This window comes from Brassica napus, chromosome C4 (assembly GCF_020379485.1).
Source record: "Brassica napus cultivar Da-Ae chromosome C4, Da-Ae, whole genome shotgun sequence".
Taxonomy (NCBI): Eukaryota; Viridiplantae; Streptophyta; class Magnoliopsida; order Brassicales; family Brassicaceae; genus Brassica; species Brassica napus.
Window position 1 is genome coordinate 47,082,276 of NC_063447.1, and position 18,663 is coordinate 47,100,938.

The window sequence follows — 18,663 nt, forward strand, 5'->3', positions numbered from 1 at the left end:
CCAAAAAACTATAAGAAAAACAAATATAGGCGAGCGATATCCAAAAGGACCAAAAGCTAGAGCAAATATGCAAGATGGCATAATCAGCTAAATGAAAACTGGTAGGTCAACATGGTGATGGACAAGAAGATGATGACTAGGCTCCGAGCACAATAATAGCACAAGATGATGGCAACTGAAACTAAAAGAAAAGAATTACAGAAACATCTTTAATAAAATAAAGAAATAGTCTGGGCTTAATAGGCCCAATACATATTTACAAGGCCCAAAAGAAAACATTAAAAGCCCAAAACGAGCACAAGCAGTTTACCCAAAATAAAATAGCTTTCACTCAAACACCCACCCAGCAATGGCGGTCGGAAGTGGGAAGAATTGAATTCGTAGCGAGAGAGAGAGAGAGTAGTAAGATGTCGGGAATGGGGGACGGGTACGTGGGTACGTCGCAAGATGGGGTGAGGATACGGAGGCTGCAGAAGCAAAGAGAGGCTGAACGGCGTAAGATCCAGGAGTTGAAGAGCAAGACTGCCTCCGGGCAGGAGCAATCAGGTCTTCTCCAATTCGGCTCCAGCTCTTGCGAGGTGGTTCCACTCTTCTTTCTCTTCTTTCCCTAATCCTAGGTTAATCATCTGCTTTGATCCCGTCTTCCCAATGGTTGGTAGATTGTTGCAGGAACTAAATTAACATCTTCTTACGGCTCTGAATTATAATTCTCAAGTATTTACATGAAATAAAATTTTGAAAAATCATTAGATAAAATGAAGTTGCACTGATTGGCCAAAATGTTTTCTTTTTTAGTGATGTTTGGGCTTGTGACTACTAGTTAGTTGTCTAATACTAATAAATTTGTGTGTTACTTTAGATTCTTGACACTGCTTTTAAGAAGGAAACGGTCGGTTTAGTCACCAGAGAGGAATATGTCGAGAAGGTAACGGCTTCTCCACTTATACACTTCTCTATATTAATTTACATAGCTTATGGTGTTGCTTGTATCTGTAGAGGGTTAATATTCGTAATAAGTTCGAGGAAGAAGAGAAGGAGAAGTTGCAGAAGCTACTCCAAGAGTTAGTTTCCTTTCTACACTCCATTCTATTTTTTATTTTAATGCGATCAAGCTTCATCGACTTTGTTTCTAAACCACTCAGGGAAGAGGAGCTTCAACAACAGAAGCGTAACAAGAAGAGAAAGATCAAGGGAAGCTCCCGCTTATCTTTTTCTGAAGATCTTGACGATGACAGTGATGGAGATGATGGAGAAAACAGTAAGTGAATTCTCGTGTTGGTAATGATACTTGTTTTCGTCACAAAGTTAAAACCACTGTCCCACATCTTCTGCGATCTCATCATGTATTAGTGACTTCAGTTCTACAATCATAGATTGGTTGTTGGAGCTTTTGACATGCAAAAATAGCTTGCTGGCATAGCCTCTTTGAGTTATATTAACATATTTGAGTCCTGGAACAGCGAACTTGCGCTTCGGAAAACTTGGCAAGGACCCCTCAGTCGAAACCAATTTCCTGCCTGACAGGTGATCTCTTGCTCTCTCTCTCTCTGTCTTCATTGTCTGCTTATGCCGCAGCAATCCTTAACTTAAGCTACTGTTTCAGTGAGCGGGAGGCAGAGGAACAAGCTGAACGCGAAAGGCTAAAGAAGCAGTGGACTCGTGAACAAGAGCAGATTAAAAGTTGTTCCCAATTTCCATTAATAATACTTTATTCAAGGAAGATTGTCTAACAAGTACTTTTGTGCGTGTGTGTGTGTTTTCAGACGAGCCTCTTCAGATTACTTATAGTTACTGGGATGGGACGGGGCATAGAAGAGTTATCCAGGCAAGCACAAGCCTACACCTTTTGTCTTACTGGTTTGAGCTTAGGTCATATTCTTACCCTTTATGATTTATACAGGTCCGAAAGGGTGACGCAATTGGGAATTTTCTAAGGGCAGTTCAACAGCAGCTTGCCCCTGACTTCAGGGAGATCCGGACGACATCAGTTGAGAATTTGTTATACGTAAAAGAAGATCTTATAATCCCACATGTGAGAACCATTTTTAACGCATACCGAGTTTGATTATCTAAAACATAAAAGATAACACAAGGGGATGTTGTGTGTTGGTGTTTATTTGCAAAAAAAAATGCAGCAACACAGTTTCTACGAGCTGATCATTAACAAGGCTAGGGGGAAGAGTGGACCGGTAATGCCTTGTTCACAATGTTTTCATGAAGTTTTATTTAGAAAACACTGTAGTAGCTGAGACTCTTCGTGCTCTTCTTTTTCTTTAATAGCTGTTTCACTTTGATGTGCATGAAGACGTGAGAACAATTGCAGATGCAACGATCGAGAAAGACGAGGTATGTGATCTAATTCCATGAGAAAACAAAGTAGTTTGATGATGGTAGTAAGTACTGCTGGTTTCTAAATCACTATAAAAATGTGTGCTTGGAAGTCGCATGCGGGGAAAGTGGTGGAGAGGCATTGGTACGAGAAGAACAAGCATATATTCCCTGCTTCCAGATGGGAGGTAAACTACTGCTGGTTTCTAAATCACTATAATGAATGTATCCATGTATGTCTTGGAGAATGTTAAGAGTCAAAATTCTTGGTTCTTACAATCTTTTTGTTTCTTCGTAATAATATTTGGGGGGCAGATATACGACCCGACGAAGAAATGGGAACGGTACACAGTCCATGGGAATTGATTGATTGATAATCTGGAGCACAAACATATGCTCTTATTGATGGATGGATCACTTGGAATCTTTGTTCACATGATGATGAATCATCAGATAGTAGTAGCGGTGGAATGCTTTTTTTTTAAAAAAAGAATGCTTATTATCGCTCCGCCTTGATACCATTACTTTCTGTCCTCTGTTTATTACTTAAAAAAGAAAAACTTGTTTAGTTTTGTTATTTTTTTCATATATATATGATAATAGTATTTGTGTGAGATGATGTTGTGATTAGAGTGGGAGGGAGCACATAGATTAAAAGAATGTTTCAGATGATTATACTTTTGACATAAAGTAATAGATTTGATATTCATAATTATGTAATTATCCATAACAGAAACAAGTAATTGTGTGATGTATATCTATCTATCTATATAAAAGAGTGTTTTGCTCTCTCCTGGTGAAGCTACGTCACTAAGTCGATGGCTGTGAACGTAACACGTGTCATCTTCATAAAATGCACAGTTTCATTTAAGTTAGGATACAGTTAGCCGTTGTCTTCTATCTATGCGATGAATGAGCTAGAGCAACAATGGAGATCAAATCAAGTCAGCCGAAACGTCTCATTAATGATACTCATCTAACACCAAGGCAGTTTTCTTTACCTATAAAAAGGTAAGTCTTCTACTCTTGAACATCATCCTAACATTTTGTTATTCTACAGAAAACAAAGAAAATTCTCAATCATGGCTAACTCATCGGTTCTTCTTGGTTATTTGAAGACTGGTGACTGCTCTTACACCGTCCATGTGCGGTTGCTCCGATTCAGGGAAGCTGATTCTTGGTGATTTGAATATTATATTATCTCATGCTCATAGTATTTTTTTTTATTTTTCCAGCAACCACCTTCGTAAGGATGATCTATTTTATATAGATTTAGATCTTCATTGAACCTATTTTTGTTTTTTTTCAATGTTGTTTCATAAAGATCTCTTTCACATTTGTTACGGTCAACCGTCATGCCAGCCACCATGAATGTTCACCGGCTAGCCACTTACAGAGACCGTCTCCAGGCTGGTTCACCGGTGCAACCAGAACTTCAGGCTTTCAGACTTGCTTCTGACAGTCCGGTACAGTGATTCAACCAATCTAGATGTGCTAAACGAACCAGATTCTCACATTCCTGAAGAACGTTTCGGTGATCACGATTCGCTTCTTGGCCCAGCCAACACCAACACACATCTTCTAGGTACAGCTTCTTAAAGACTGTTTATGACAGACTTATCATTGAAACAGAATAAAAAAAGATGTTATTAATCTCTCAGACGTTATTACTGAGCTCACTGCTATGAGAAGTACGGTGAGTGACATTCCTCAAGTAAAAGAGCGAGTTATGGCGACTATGTAGATCGACAGGTACTCTTCTATATTTGAATCTATTCAAAACTTTCATAAATTATCTAATTTCCTTTTGCATATATGTTGACCTTTTTATGATATGCCTTCCTTTTCACACACATATCATTGTCACTTTCAGTCTGTTTGACTCACAAGCGATCTCTTTTCACAAGAAACTTGAAGGTTGTTGTTGCAAGTAGCATAAACCCAAAGATGGTAGGAGGTATATTTGTGTCTAGAGTTAAAAACACATGCATACTGTCACTTATACTAATTTTAAAGTTTAGTGCTTACGTGTGAGGATCCTAATATTCTTAAAACACACATGGAATATTTTTTTGCAGGACGTTTATCACACTTGTGTTTTTCGACAAGGAAACTGATGCAGAAGCTTGACATGTCTCTTTCATTTAAAGTGAGGAACTTGCAATTCCATTTTTCCTGAGAATACTTTTGCAAGAGTTTTTTTCTTGGTGCACTGTATTAATAGGTCTTATATTTGTGGTTTTAGGATCAGTCAAAACAGAACACATTCAGATCTCGATTATTAATCTATAGTACATGAAGAAGTTTCAGGTAGATATTTATTTCCCTATGTCATCTAATCTTATTCATGTTCAAAGTATGAAGGTTGTCTCATGAACGGAGATGATGATTGTGTCATCCTTTAGCACGTTAAACATGACAGACATGATCTTTTGAAGAGAGAAATAGATGTGTATCTGCTGCAGTTGTACGGCTACTGAGATAGAGAGGACACACAAGAGGATGAATACAAAATATAGATCTGCAGTACTAATCATATCTACTAATATATAAGCCCATATGTAGAAAAATAATACTAGTGTGCACAATGATTTGGTCTATGTGTTATTGTATATAGTATTCTTTCTAGACTACGATTCTTCTTTAATCTTCTTCTCTGAATATTCTTCTACTCAAGTCATTAGAAAATTACCAGTTACAGTACTACTTTGGAAAAAATTGTTTCAGTTAATAACACTTGGTACATCAATTGATATGTTAGCTTGCACAGAGTAAGTTTACAGCAACTTGCGAACCACCGAGTTCGTATATTGAATCAATAGAATTTTTCGACACTACTTCCAATGGGTTTGGATACAACAACAATACAATGAATTGTATCCTAAAGACTTGCCCATATCCAAGTACCTTTGGTCAAGGTTTATATGCTTATCAAAGTCTGCATTTTATGATTTTAAAGTAATTATTGTTTTGAATCTACTTTATAACTTTATATTATAGTAATAGACTATAATTGATAATTAATTTCATAATAATATACTTTTAAAAATTCCGGTTCAAAATAGCTATTCAGTGAATCAGTGTTACATGATCCAAAAATATAGCTTGCAATATATCTGTTGAAAAATATAATATTATGAAAATAAAATAACAATATTTCATAAAAAATTTACTAATAAAAAATATGGTAAATTTTTAAGGAAATAATAAACTAATTATATATATAATAAAACCAATGTACAAAAATCATATTCAAAAGGTAATCAAATAAAAATAAAACAACAACCAATTATACTCTAAAACTAATAATAATATTTGTTTAATAATCTTAATCAGTTTGGATGATATGGTTTAATTGAAAAAGTTTTAATAAAATATGTATATTCTTAAATAATCAATTTCAGAAACAAAATTAAAATTTTCATATTATCTACAACAGTAGGTTTAGAAATGTATAAAAAGAAAAAAAGGTAAAATAATTACATTAATGAAATTTTTATTATTAATTTATAAATTCTTTTATTTTTAATAAAAAAAAACAAATAGTAAAGATTAACATTATTTTAGTTTAAAGCAAACCAAATTTTCTTACACGTATTTAAAATATAATCTATTTTTAGTTATTTTCATTTGCTTATCCGTTAGTAGGACGAGTTTAACCCTAATATCATATAAAACAAATCAACTTCAGAGTTCTACAATTTTCCATGAAACACATCAAATTCTTTCTCCATTTATTAAGAAGTATTTTAAAAGCAATACAAATTAATACTAAAGGTTAACATTTATTTCTTATTGGATTCTTAAATGTCAAAAAAAAAATGGTATGGCTAAAAAAATTAAACAAATAGAAACATATGCAAATTTCTTAAAAAACATCCTTATAAATTTACTATTAGGTAGAAGTACGCTGCACTAAAATTATATAAAACTCACTGATTGCTTGGTCGATAAGATATTACTAAACCGAGACTAAGATAACAAAATCAAAAATAAATTGATCCAACAATATATTCGACTACTTAAAAGCGTTACATAATTTAATTCGTCAAGCCCATACAAAGCCACATTAACAAACGTGATAGCCCAATATCTCTAATAGTCCTATAAAATACAGTTCACATACGTTTGAACTTGCATATCTAACGACGAAAAATCCACCATTTTTTTCAAATATCTCATAATGTAAAACAATCAATACATCATGAAACTAAAGAATACCTAACAAACAATGCTTTTACGATTCCGTTCAAAGGAAAATGATACATAATCCAAATCTCGCGCGTAGCGCGGACCGACCCTAGTATTATTATAAAGCAAAGTAACAAATCCTCAAATGAAAGACCAAACAAAAGAAAACGCTGTCGTTTCGTCGAGTTTCTATGGTTGTGATTTTTTTCATTCAGAAATAATAATTATCTTATTGGTTACATTAGCATAAATAGCATCATCGATCGAGGACGAGTGTTTGTTGTTCTCCTTGTGAAATTGCCGTTGACCAGAGGGAAACAAGAAAAAAAAAAAAGAGAGGCGAAGAAGAAGAAGAAGATGAAGATGAATGTTAGGGTTTTGTTTCTGGCTCTCCTTCTCCTCGCATCTCCTCTGCTCCAAGGTCTCCCCTCCTTCTCTTTCTCATTGGTTATCTAGTGTTGTGGATCTAGATCCGTTTTTTTAAATCGTCGCATTCTTCTAGTTTCGGGTTTGGTTCCGATCTGATGTTTCTGGACGGATCTAGATCTCCTGAATCCTAGTTATTGATCTGATTGCTCGCGACTTAATAACAATAATAACAATCTGTTGTTCTATGTGTGTTGCTGCTACTGTCGTTGAGAAATTTACAAATCTTACTATGTATATTAGATCGAATTGCCAATTAGTGTAAGATTATGTATTATAGTGTATTCGTGCTGCATGTCTTTGATTCACGGAAAATTTGCTAATTACCTGTAACGTTTTTTGAATTACCTGTAAATTTGCTAATTACCTGTAACGTTTCTCAGTTGCTAGAAGTCAAGTGGACGATGATCATTCCAGTCTTGTTGACGATGTTGTCGGAGAACACAGTGATTCTGGTGCTGACGAAGATGACCAGGACTTGGATATCAACTTGACCTCAGCTCCAGGAGTTGAAACTGTCTGTGTTTTCCCCAGAAACAGTGCCAGAGGTAAGAGATCCATTGTTATTTGTGATCTTTATTGCCATTTCTTAAAGATTTTAATTCCCATTGTTTTCCCTCTGCAGTGGTTCCAGCTGGAGAAGAGACTGAGCTCCTTGTTGCTCTCAAGAACGATGGTACCTCATCCCCTTTTGTGTGTTTCTGTTAGCTTGTTAACAAAAACAATCTTCTAAATATACCCAGTATTGCCTCTCCGTGTGTGACATTACAGGGAAACCTACCGTTGGTGTGATGGGAATCAGGGCCAGCGTCCATCTTCCTTATGATCATAAGTTGTTGGTTCAGAATCTTACCACGATGGTATCTTCCTTTTCCTTTTCTACCTTTGCCACAAGAAAATATTTGTTTCCTGATCTTCTCATGCTGCCCCCTCCTCCTTTCATTTTGCAGAGATACAACAATGCCTCCATCCCAACTTCTGTTCAAGCAACATTCCCCTACGTCTTTGCTGTTAGCCAGTACCTGCAGGTATACACATCCCACAACTAAACACATTTTTGAAAAAAACAACAGTAATCTAACTCCGTCTTGCACAGCCTGGAGCATTTGATCTGGTGGGTTATGTCATCTACGACGTGGAAGGGAAGCCATACCAGAGTGTCTTCTACAATGGAACCATTGAGGTTGTTGAATCTGGAGGTCTTCTCAGCGGTGAGTCTGTCTTCCTTATCACACTTGGGATTGCTCTCCTCCTCCTCCTCGGTCTATGGGCATACAGCCAAGTTCAGCGTCTCACCAAGGTAAAACCCCATCATCAATGCTATTCCCAACAACCTGTTTTGAACATTTCAAATTGTGTGTGTTTAATCTTATTTTGTGAAATTTTATCTGACAAATCTCCCTTTGTTTCCAGAAAACCAAAAAGGTGTCAAAGGTGGAAGTAGGAACAAGGTCTACGGACGCATCAATGGACGAGTGGCTCGAGGTTTGCATCTCTCTCTTTCTCTCTCTCATTTTTAGAGTTTGTTTCCTCTTCGTTGGGATTGAAGTGTGTGTGTTGTTGTGCCTTCAGGGAACTCATTTGGCCAAGTCATTGTCTGGGAAATCAAAGAGCAAGAAGAACTAAAAAAGAACCTTTTTGCTTCTTTGCAGTTACTATAGACTCAGTCTTTTTGGCGTTTTGAAAGAGTTTTAAGTTCAGTCTCGAGGAAGTTTAGAGTTTATAAACAATTTTTTTTTTGTTCATGCATTGTACCATCTAGACAATCTTTCTTTTTCTTCTTGTCATACGTATTCTACTCAGCTTAACTTACAATGATTTAGATCTCCCCTTTACAAGAAAGAAGTGGACCACATTAGTCACATTAGTTGGAATTTCACACTAGACAATTGCAAACAAAAAAAAAAAAATGTAGAAGAAAACAACATTAACAAGAGGATTGATTGTATACAATTCTTCTTCAGAAGACAATTTAACTATCAAGATTCATCACGAAAGACTTCAACATTGACCTCCGTTGAGAGGGCTTATTACACTTTTAAATGTGTGGCTTGAGAATTGTTTTTAAGATTTTATAGAAAAGGACTCTTAAATTCATATTAAATAGTTTAAACACTTTATAAGTTACAAGATCTTAAACCAAAGACCTTTTTTTCTCTGTTGCAGAACTAAACTTCCTTCAAACCAGAACTCATGAATCAATTTTTGTTTTTCATTATTAGTTCAAGAACAAGTGAGAACACAACAACGACAAGCTCGCAAACCTCCCTTTTATTTCATCATCTCATCCGTTCCGTGGAGCCGTGCGGAAAGTTGTCTCAATCAAGCAGCAACTTTCTTTGACGTGACTGAGTTCACAATGGTCGCAAACTCAGGTCCCTATAGTCACACATCAAACGTGGAGTTACATTATATTCAACCAACCAACCGCAGTATTCACAACTAAACTAACACTAACCTTCAAGGAGGCACCGCCGACAAGAAAACCATCAATGTCTTCTTCTTTGGCAAGCTCTGCACAGTTGCCTCCATTGACAGAACCTGACAGTTTTAAAGGAAAACAATCAGATCATACAGTTTGACTTCGTGAGGGTGGACAACTAAACAAAACTAAAACGCACCTCCGTATATGATCCTCGTTTTGGAAGCGACTTCTTCAGAGACATTCTTCTTGAGCCAATCACGGACAGCTACATGGACTTCCTGAGCTTGCTGAGGAGATGCAACTTTGCCAGTTCCAATTGCCCATACTGGCTCGTACGCAACCACTACCTTGTCCCAGCTAGGCACCGCATCTGAAAAACACAAAAAATATAAATTACACTGCTTTTAATTGTAACAGTTAAGTAATAAAAACAAAACATCAGTGTGTAATAATACCAGCAAAGGCCTTCAATTGGTCGAAGCAAACATCAAAAGTCTTGCCTGCTTCCCTCTCTTCCAGCTTCTCCCCGATACAAGCTATTACTCCAAGACCCTCACTCAACGCGTAAGCAGCTTTCTTCCCGATAAACTATTGAGAGACCAGAGCAAACATTGCCTTGACAAAACTTTTTTTTTAAATGAACAAACTAACTAGTTATAAATTTTTATTAACTGACCTCATCCTTTTCTCCTATGACATGTCTCCTTTCGGAATGGCCAAGAATGACCCACTTGCAGCCAATGTCTTTGAGCTGTTCCACGCTGATTTCACCGGTGAAGGCACCACCTTTCCCAACCCAAGAGTTCTGACCAGATATTTCAATACGGTCTGTCAAGGAAGATTTGACTTGGTCGATGTACACAAATGGAGGCGACACAACCACATCTACACATATCATTAATCAAACATATGTTCCCAGTAAATAACATTACATAGGGATTCAATGATAGGAAGAGTAGAGTAGAGCAGAAAGTCTCACCAACATCTGGTTCCAAGGTGGCAGTGTTGAGGTCAGAGACAAGCTTGGTGATGGAGTCCTTAGTCCCGTTCTAGGACACATGACACAAAGAGACTGTTAGTTTCAGGGAAAGAGATAATAGAGATGAAAGATTCCTTAGGGACTATTGCACTTACACACTTCCAGTTTCCTCCAACGAAAAACTGCAACATAAGAGAGAGAGAAACCAAGTAGGGATCAGACATGATGATAATACTCAAGTACAGTCCAAATAACGCACTTTGATCATCTAGAGGAGAGCAAAGCGAAGCATTGAATCATATGATTCTTATAGAGATGAAAGCACCTTTCCGGATCCGGCCATGGCGACAACGCCTCTAGGAGACCGCTGCGAGGAGGAAACGAGACGGATAGATGAGTTGACGCGGTGGGAGAAGGAGACGGCGGCTTCGAGCTTAAGGCAAGTGCGGCGGAGGCCCGAGAAAGAAGGGGCAGAGGGCTGAGTGCCAGCGGCAGTGAGAGAGGAAGCCATAGAGAGAGAACGTCTTAAGCTTTGGCGTGTAGTGAGTTGGAAAGAAAGGCGATAGAGACGAGACTATGACTCTCTCAAGCAGAACAGAGATAGAAGGCGATGAGGGTTGGTGTGGTGCTCCTGCGTTTCTCGTGAAAGGTTACTTTTGTCTTTTTTATTAGTAACAACAGTTGTTCTAGAGTTTGGAATCCATGCCACATGCGCCTGAGGACGTCTGGCTCTCACGCTCTTTCAATTCGGATGGAAGCCTTTCCCAATAGGCCCATTTTGAGAGGTTAAAAGTATTTTTATCCATTTAAACCTATATATTTATTTTGTTAGTGGTTGGTCTTTGATATCTAATAAGTGTGTTTGTTTGTTGTTGTATATCTTTATAGAAGAATTGTGTTATATATGTTCTGTTGTGGATTGTAAGATTTGTGTATTCATTAATTTTACACAGTAATAACAATGGATTGGTTTGATGTCATGTTTTGTGTGTATTCAAAGCTGTTACTTGAACTAAATGAAGTTTTGTATTTTTTTTTGGTAAAATGTTAAATTGATTATATCAAGTTTTTTGTTTTTTTTTTACAGAAAGACGAAGAAGACTAGTAGCAGAGAAACAGAAATACAACCTAAACAGAGCATCTAATAAGAAAAATGCAGAAACTATTACAAAGAAGAAAGGTCGTCGAGATGAACCGGAGGTAACGTAACATCGATGGTCCAACGGTGAGGTATGAGCGGACTAAGACTCAGGTTGCCGCGAGCTCCCAGAGAGAAAGGCACCCTCAAACCTTGTTGCACCAGGCAAAGACCTACAGCTTCCGAAAGACTTTACCATCAACACCATCGCAGAGAAACACATCACGGAGCCGCAAGCCCGTTCAAAATCACCTCACTGGCAGCACGAGGAGGAGTCCACTGACAAGTGGTGCCGTCGTTCGAGACGAGGAAGTGAAGATTGCTGCCTCCAGCTCCTCAATCGCGGGACCGTATACACCCATTTAACTCAACACACATATAGAGCACTGAGACATATCAGGCACACCTCCTCCAGACAAGAACAACCTTCAAACTAGCATGAAGACCGAGTGATAAACTAACTCCTATCCAGACTCATCAGACCAGACTGCTTTCACAGAGTTACACCTCCAACAAGATGACGCCTTATTGAGGGAAAGAGAGATACTTACGCGCTGCCACAATCAAGAGCCCAACTTCAGAAGACATATACCACCAAGGAGACGCGGATGCAGTCTCGTGACTCGTCACACGCACTCACGGCTGAGAACCAGCAATGAGATCTTCCTGAAGCTATGCGGAACTGGACGGATCCAAGAAACTGAGGGGCTTAACCCAGCCAAAGAACATAAACCTCACCGTAGAAAGGGCGTGACAATGAAGAACCGTCGGGAAAGAGACTCAACCGTCGGGAAAGAGACTCATCTAGACTCCACGCACTGTTACTCTCATGGTCGGAACCCTAGATCCGGGAAAACGTTGTAGAAGCTCGATCGACCAGAAGAAGGGATAACGCTGGCCCTAGCGCGCACCTCTCCACCGCTTTGGTACCATCAGATCTACAGCAGGAGCTACAACAAAGATACAAGCGACGACGGCCACCCACATAGCCGGCTCCGGGAGAAACCCTGGCCCTAATCGTCGTCGTGACACCAGATCCGCCATCGTGATGTCCAAATCGCCGAATCTACCGTGAATAGAAGAGAGATCTGAAAGGGGTGGAACAGATCCAGGGCTTTGGCAAGACCAAGAAGAGGAAGGGACAAACCGACGGAGCAAGAAAAAAGAAAGCAATAGAGGAAGCCTCCGACGATGGCTTCGGAGCTTCAACTTAGATGCATATATATATATTTTTTATGTTTCTTACTCATGTTTTAGTTGAAATTTGTGTATATATGATTAACCTGTCTCTTTTAAATTTTATCTTTTTATATAATACTTTTCACGTTGAAATTATATTTTGTTATACTTATTTTTTTAATTGATTTTATATATTAATCTTGATTATATGTTTAGTTAGTTTGACGCCTACAATTTTAGACACGGAGGACAAAGGAGAGATTATGTTTGAAAGATAATTTAAGGAATGTATATAACATAATTCACAAACCCATCTAATAGTGCGATGCTCCCTTATAGGTAGACATAAATTATAGATAATATGCTGTGGAAATACATATGACAGAGTTTGTCAAAACTAGGAATCAAAGTTTACAAATACAAGTCTGAAACTAAAATGCAAATCAGATAGTAAGACTAATAAGAAAGAGATAATAGTTTGCGGATTTTATCAATGTGTTTTCTTCCCTTGAGTGTTCATTTTTTTTTGGCAACAAAAGGCTATTCTATTCTACACTAAGAAGAATCCAAGCTCGATGGCCAGTACAGTAGAACTGAATCAACATAAACCATAGCAGAAGGCATATTCCGAGCATTGTGTGCTAGCTTATCAACTAATGTATTTATTACCGTTGAAATATGCCAGATAGCAAAAGTGGGAAAAAATGTCTTACATCAAAAAAATTCTTCCATATGTATAGTGATGCCCGGTTATTCTGTCGGTGTAGACACCATCATCACTAGTGGAGAACAATATGTTGCAAACACTACTTCTGAAATATGAAGGGTCTTTATGCACTCAATCGCCCAATCATTGCTTCACATTCTGCATGTAAAGGTGATAGACTCCTAATGATATTCATGGCACCCATCATATTTTCGGTTACTCCTTCTTTCTTGCAAAACCATCCTTGTTCTGTATAGATTGCATTTTCTTTCCAGGATCCATAAACATAGCAGTAATTCGCATTGCTAAACTATAGACTCCCATGGGATGAGGGATATTCTCTCACAACTGAAAAATCCTTGATTTGCGCTTTCGTCCACAATGTCCTTTCAATCTCAGCCATACGTAGAATTTCTGGTGGCGTCTTTTTTTATTTTAAAGAATTTATCATTTCATTTTTTTCAAATATAACACATTATCCATGGTTAATAGCTTAAATCCGGTTCATTTGGGAGCCTCCAGAATAAGTAGTCAATATTGGTAAAGACTAAGGGACTCGAGAAATTCCTAGATGAGATGGAATTTTTGAAAGCGCCCAGATTTGAAGTGCTATTGGATACTCAAAAATCACATTGTTTGCTGATTCTTCCTCGGCTCCACAAATTGGACATTGAGTATCACATTCAATACCCCGAGCCCAAAGATTCTTTGTAACCGGTAAACTTCTCGATAAAACCTGTCAAACAAAGTGTTATAATTTCGGAGAACATTGAAGTTTCCATGAGAAAGCTAGAAGAGCCTTTGTGTCCGGTCCAAAAGTATATTGTTACATTCCCAAATCAGGGTACAACTTTTCCATATGATATCATGATTTAAATGTATACCATATGTGGTCTGTAAAATCCCATCCAAGTGAATATGGTTTGGATTGGCGACTAATCACTATGATCTGAATAACATCTGAATTTTCACTTTTTAGCATGTTTTAAATACATATATTAGTTAAATGAAAGATCGAGTAATAAATTTTCTAAAAATATTCTCAAAATAAGTAATATTTTGGGATGCATTCTAAAAAAAATTAACTTATTTAATAAATGAAGTAGATAATATTTGTTTAGCGCTGAAAATATCTTTTTATTTAAAAACAAGAGATTAAATAAAAAGAGGTGAGTTACTCTCTCTCTCTCTCTCTCTATCTCTCTCTCTATCTCTCTCTATCTCTCTCTCTCTCTCTCTCTCTCTCTCTCTCTATCTCTCTCTCTCTCTTTATTCGTATATATCTTTTAGAGAGAGAGAAAGCAATTTTTTTTTTGTTCTTTCGATCTTTGATCGAAATCAATTCCGGTGTCATCCAGATATATATATCTTTTCCGATGTATTCTGATAATATAATTCCAATTTTGTTTGGAATTATCTTTTTGGTGTGTATGTTTTCCCTTTATAGATTTGACTTCATATTATTAATTTCAATTTAATCATAATGGGTAAGATTCCAACGGTAGTAACAAAGTCTACCCACTTTTGATTCACCACGGTGAGATAACGAAGAACGAATATTCGTCCGTTTTATCAATAATTTGGGCGAGTTTTTGAATAGGGATGAAAATATAAATTAATATAGTAAAATCTGTAGAAGAAGAAATGTGTAATAAGCTGAAGGGTCATATGTAAATGTGAGTTATCTTATACATGAACTAGAAAACACAATAACACAAGGAAAATTCATTTCAATACGACTAGATTAATCTTTTGAACATACAAGTTTCATTTAAAAGCAATTCTTTATCATTTTAATACAAACATTTACTTGTTGAACTAGACACTCATGTTCCAAAACTTGTATTAGGTCTCTTGAACCACTCACGCTTCCAACGCCTAAGTATTTTGCTTCACCCAAAAATGACTCACAAAAATTCTCTCGACTAAAAGCTTTCTTTGTGTGTTAACCAACACATTCGATGTCCACACCCTCTTTATACCTTAGAGGAAAACTTAGACCCAACGATCTACAAAATAGATTCTTTCATTTTGTATTCTTTAGCAAATAAATCAATCTCCCTTATTACGTAATGTTGATTATTTCTTCTACAATATTTCCCTTAAGCCGCTTCCAAGGTTAATCTCCCTTGAAGAACACTCCAAACAGATTCCTTTCTTATGTCACTTCAAGAAAACAAACTAATTATTATGGAGGACTTTGTTGGAAACTCGTCGGAAAAATCTATTTTCGATGAATTTCCGATTGAAAAAACCGTCGGTTCTATCTCGTCCGAAAATAATTTCGTCGGAATTTTCTCGGGCTATCTGACAAATTTCCGACGGATAAATTTCTAACAAAAAATTTCCTTCAGAAATTTTCGACGAATATCAGAAATAGCAATAGGTTACAGAGTATGGACACCGACGGTTCTAATATCAGAAATAATCCAAACATTCGTTACTTTTACGCCTCTGCAACCCTAGCCTTTTGAGTCTTTTTTTCTTGTTTAGTATACGATTTCCCTACCGTTTTTCTTTTGCTTTTGGAAGCTAGCTTGTTCTCCGGCTTCCATCAGGAGTTGTGTAACTTGAAATTGTCTCAGCTCAACATTCTACCTGAGACTGAACCCTAATTTGGGGTTCATCATAGATAGTCCCTTTGACTATATTTTTCCACAAGACTTGTGCTTGATCAAAGAGTATTTCACAGACTTCATTAAAAAAATACTAAAGTGTTTTAATAGGAAGCTGTAATAGGATTTTCTCTTTGAAGTATACCGGTAGTTATAAGCTGGCAGGGATACTTCGTAGTTGGCCGGAGGTATATACAAATTGATAGTAGTAGATTTTAAGGACCATAGTATTTTTATCTGTTCTTCTATAGTTTTTTTTCAAATAATCATTTGTAAATGTTTATTCCTTCTTTGATTAATCAATATAAAGTTTAATTAAAAAATATACACTAAAAGTGTTGGATAGATTCTCTGTTTGTAAGGCTTTTAGCACAACAACGTGTTATGGGGTTAAGTTTTGTTGGGTCTATAGTTATCAACAGGCCCATTATGATTATTATAGTGTCCAGTGTCCACCATATCTGTTACCTTTCTAACGGTGGAGGCTGTACCTGTCCAGCAGGAAAGAGAGATGGAACCGCCAGCCACCGCAGAAAAACGCTCCTCCAGACGCCTTCTCTTTGACCGCCGTTACGGCTGGGTGTAAAATTTCTACACTTTTTTTTTTTATCAATTTCCCAACTGATTCTTCTAGGTTGGCTTGTAGGGTCGACGAGTGGAAGGACCCATCTGAGGAAGCTCTTGCCGGCGGAAGAGGAATGTGAGTCTAATCCTTTTCTTCTTCTTCGAAATCTATGAAACCCCCACCCCCCCCCCCCATGTATAAACTGAATTATTGGTGGACACAGGTTTTGTGTAGTTCCTTTGGGCAAAACTCTGTTTCAGACCGCTTCACAATCAGTAAGTAATCTTGTCTTGTTTGTTCCCATTTCGTTAACAATTGAGATTTTAATCAGCTTTTGATTCCGACCTCTTCTTACAGATTAACTCGGCCGTCAAAAAGCTTCAGAAATGGCAAAATCCTATGCACAACCCAAGCTCTAGTGTTGTAGACAGTAATGGAGATTCAGGGTGAAAATGCAAAACCTGAATCAAATGTTTTTTTGGATTTGACAAAAAGAATCCATGTGTTTAGTGTTTGTGATTAGTCACTCAGCTAGATGATGATCTCATCTATGCACTCTTGTTTGCTTGTGTTCAAGACAATTCCAAAGACATTGTGTGGTTATATGAACATTCCCTAGTGACTTCTACAGTTTCGTGTTGCAATGAGTTAGATGTAATTTCTTATCAATCTATAAAATGATAGTGTAACGAAAGTATGTTCAGGAGTCGGGACAGAGAATTTTCAAGCCACCCATAGGATGATCATATCCCAGCTCTTCATCAACTTTACTCAAGATTTACACAGAAGAGCCTGAAATGATGAAGGCTGGTTCAAGAACAAAAAAATATCTGGCACCATATCTATCTTTTCCACGCTGTCTCCTACATACACCACAAGAAACCCTTTCTGAGTCGAAGTTACTTTGTTTGCTAGAATCTTCTTGGCAGCCAATAAACCTCTCAAAATAGTAGCCATTTCTGTCTCAAAGTTTTTACAGATGGATCAAGGAAAAAGACTTGCTGCACAAGCTTTTAATTGTTAAATATGATTTGTTTTATTGTTTTGAGATGAAAAACTAGTGCTCAACCTTTGTATATATAAACCAATGAGATGAACCTTTCCTTGAAGATTGTTCTGTGACCTAGAAGACATGTATGGGCCCCGTCTTTAACATTTTGGCTAAGCTCTACGGTTCCTTCCATCTCTGTTTGGTTGTCATTCACTTCTGGTTCCAAGCCCACGGTGCAGACAGTGGTGGTCGTAGGGTTACCGGATTCCTTCGGAAACATCTCATGTTGGTGTGGTTGCATCCCAATGTCGGCGATTTAAGGTATTACATCTCCACAAGTAGTCAGTCGCATCTAACTCTTTTTGCGTAGGTAGTTTGTTTTTGGGACTTTGGTGTTGCATCATCCGGATAAATGTAGCTTCCGCTGTTCTAGCTGTGCATAGCCAGTCGACGCGAAGAGAGTTTCTATGGGTCTTGAGCTCTTGGTTTCCCTATCTCCTGCTTCCAGTGGTCGTTAGGTTGTTAATGTTTACTGTTGAAGGGTTTTAGCAAAGCCGAACAGAAATGATGTCACTCTACTGGAGTAACCATTTGAGCAAGCCGATTTCTACCGAGTGTTGTCTCATGATTTATTAAAAGCATCATTTTCAAGTGGCACGCTTCATATTTGGTGAAGCTTTTCCATCTTTATCTAGTTAGTTAGTGTTTTAGTTGGTATTACTGTCTTTTAGTTCATTCGAAATTGCTTTTTTTTTTTCTTTCTCTTTTTCTGTTTATTGTTATAGTTTATGTTTTTTTCCAGCTACAAGTTCGCTCTATTAAAGTCTGCTGAAAAAACTTGGTATAAAATTTTAATATTAGACCCAAAAAATCGATTGATTGTTTGCTTGAAGGTACCTTACCTAATTACTCCAACGCATAAGTGTTAGTGTGACCTTATAATGGGTAGTGTAATTTATCCATTTCATCTGTTCATACCTACCTATTTTGATGTTCGTCAAAGAAAAAAAAAACTAAAAATTAAGGGTACTTTCAAATACAGCAAGTTATGAGTATTAAAGATGTATTATGTAACTTTTATAGAAAGTGGCTGACTCGCGAGAAAGTAAACATAAGCTCA

At 37.2% G+C, this 18,663-nt stretch overlaps 4 protein-coding genes and 1 long non-coding RNA gene across 5 annotated transcripts; 4 read left to right on the plus strand and 1 right to left on the minus strand.

Moving 5' to 3' along the window:
- Positions 1-302: 302 nt before the first annotated feature.
- LOC106420568 (protein XAP5 CIRCADIAN TIMEKEEPER) lies at positions 303-3,043 on the plus strand. The gene is made up of 12 exons (XM_048756261.1): positions 303-578; positions 860-925; positions 997-1,061; positions 1,143-1,258; positions 1,461-1,524; positions 1,604-1,680; positions 1,764-1,825; positions 1,901-2,032; positions 2,136-2,189; positions 2,281-2,346; positions 2,442-2,516; positions 2,644-3,043. Exons 1-12 carry the CDS (start codon positions 408-410, stop codon positions 2,692-2,694), a joined length of 999 nt encoding a protein of 332 aa, XP_048612218.1. The 5' UTR covers positions 303-407; the 3' UTR covers positions 2,695-3,043.
- A 315-nt stretch (positions 3,044-3,358) lies between these two features.
- LOC106420569 lies at positions 3,359-4,961 on the plus strand. The gene is made up of 6 exons (XR_002657953.2): positions 3,359-3,508; positions 3,653-3,913; positions 3,990-4,080; positions 4,202-4,285; positions 4,407-4,477; positions 4,574-4,961. It is a non-coding gene; the product is annotated as an uncharacterized LOC106420569 (long non-coding RNA).
- Positions 4,962-6,745: 1,784 nt separating this feature from the next.
- On the plus strand, positions 6,746-8,763 carry LOC106420739 (translocon-associated protein subunit alpha). The gene is made up of 8 exons (XM_013861572.3): positions 6,746-6,940; positions 7,329-7,493; positions 7,571-7,621; positions 7,717-7,805; positions 7,896-7,973; positions 8,042-8,245; positions 8,359-8,430; positions 8,518-8,763. The coding sequence occupies exons 1-8, from the start codon at positions 6,877-6,879 to the stop codon at positions 8,569-8,571; spliced, it is 777 nt and encodes a 258-aa protein (XP_013717026.1). The 5' UTR covers positions 6,746-6,876; the 3' UTR covers positions 8,572-8,763.
- A 252-nt stretch (positions 8,764-9,015) lies between these two features.
- Positions 9,016-11,051, minus strand: LOC106420738 (triosephosphate isomerase, chloroplastic). Its single transcript, XM_013861571.3, has 8 exons — positions 10,675-11,051; positions 10,505-10,531; positions 10,350-10,419; positions 10,047-10,255; positions 9,826-9,958; positions 9,567-9,740; positions 9,404-9,486; positions 9,016-9,324 (listed from the first exon to the last, which is right to left on the minus strand). Exons 1-8 carry the CDS (start codon positions 10,858-10,860, stop codon positions 9,268-9,270), a joined length of 939 nt encoding a protein of 312 aa, XP_013717025.1. The 5' UTR covers positions 10,861-11,051; the 3' UTR covers positions 9,016-9,267.
- A 4,449-nt stretch (positions 11,052-15,500) lies between these two features.
- BNAC04G33680D lies at positions 15,501-17,182 on the plus strand. The gene is made up of 4 exons (XM_013861514.3): positions 15,501-16,569; positions 16,634-16,687; positions 16,776-16,827; positions 16,910-17,182. Exons 1-4 carry the CDS (start codon positions 16,499-16,501, stop codon positions 17,000-17,002), a joined length of 270 nt encoding a protein of 89 aa, XP_013716968.1. The 5' UTR covers positions 15,501-16,498; the 3' UTR covers positions 17,003-17,182.
- The last annotated feature ends 1,481 nt before the right edge of the window (positions 17,183-18,663 follow it).

Excerpts from the sequence above, each read along its gene's own strand:
- LOC106420739 (XM_013861572.3), top strand. The coding sequence starts at position 6,877 with ATGAAGATGAATGTTAGGGTTTTGTTTCTGGCTCTCCTTCTCCTCGCA. Across the intron at positions 7,494-7,570 it reads CCCCAGAAACAGTGCCAGAG|TGGTTCCAGCTGGAGAAGAG; the intron begins GTAAGAGATCCA and ends TTCCCTCTGCAG. Across the intron at positions 8,246-8,358 it reads AAGTTCAGCGTCTCACCAAG|AAAACCAAAAAGGTGTCAAA; the intron begins GTAAAACCCCAT and ends CTTTGTTTCCAG.
- LOC106420568 (XM_048756261.1), top strand. The coding sequence starts at position 408 with ATGTCGGGAATGGGGGACGGGTACGTGGGTACGTCGCAAGATGGGGTG. Across the intron at positions 579-859 it reads TCGGCTCCAGCTCTTGCGAG|ATTCTTGACACTGCTTTTAA; the intron begins GTGGTTCCACTC and ends GTGTTACTTTAG. Across the intron at positions 1,681-1,763 it reads TGAACAAGAGCAGATTAAAA|ACGAGCCTCTTCAGATTACT; the intron begins GTTGTTCCCAAT and ends GTGTGTTTTCAG.
- BNAC04G33680D (XM_013861514.3), top strand. The coding sequence starts at position 16,499 with ATGGAACCGCCAGCCACCGCAGAAAAACGCTCCTCCAGACGCCTTCTC. Across the intron at positions 16,688-16,775 it reads CTTGCCGGCGGAAGAGGAAT|GTTTTGTGTAGTTCCTTTGG; the intron begins GTGAGTCTAATC and ends TGGTGGACACAG. Across the intron at positions 16,828-16,909 it reads TTCAGACCGCTTCACAATCA|ATTAACTCGGCCGTCAAAAA; the intron begins GTAAGTAATCTT and ends CTCTTCTTACAG.
- LOC106420738 (XM_013861571.3), bottom strand. The coding sequence starts at position 10,860 with ATGGCTTCCTCTCTCACTGCCGCTGGCACTCAGCCCTCTGCCCCTTCT. Across the intron at positions 10,420-10,504 it reads TTGGAGGAAACTGGAAGTGT|AACGGGACTAAGGACTCCAT; the intron begins GTAAGTGCAATA and ends CATGTGTCCTAG. Across the intron at positions 9,325-9,403 it reads TCGGCGGTGCCTCCTTGAAG|GGACCTGAGTTTGCGACCAT; the intron begins GTTAGTGTTAGT and ends GTGTGACTATAG.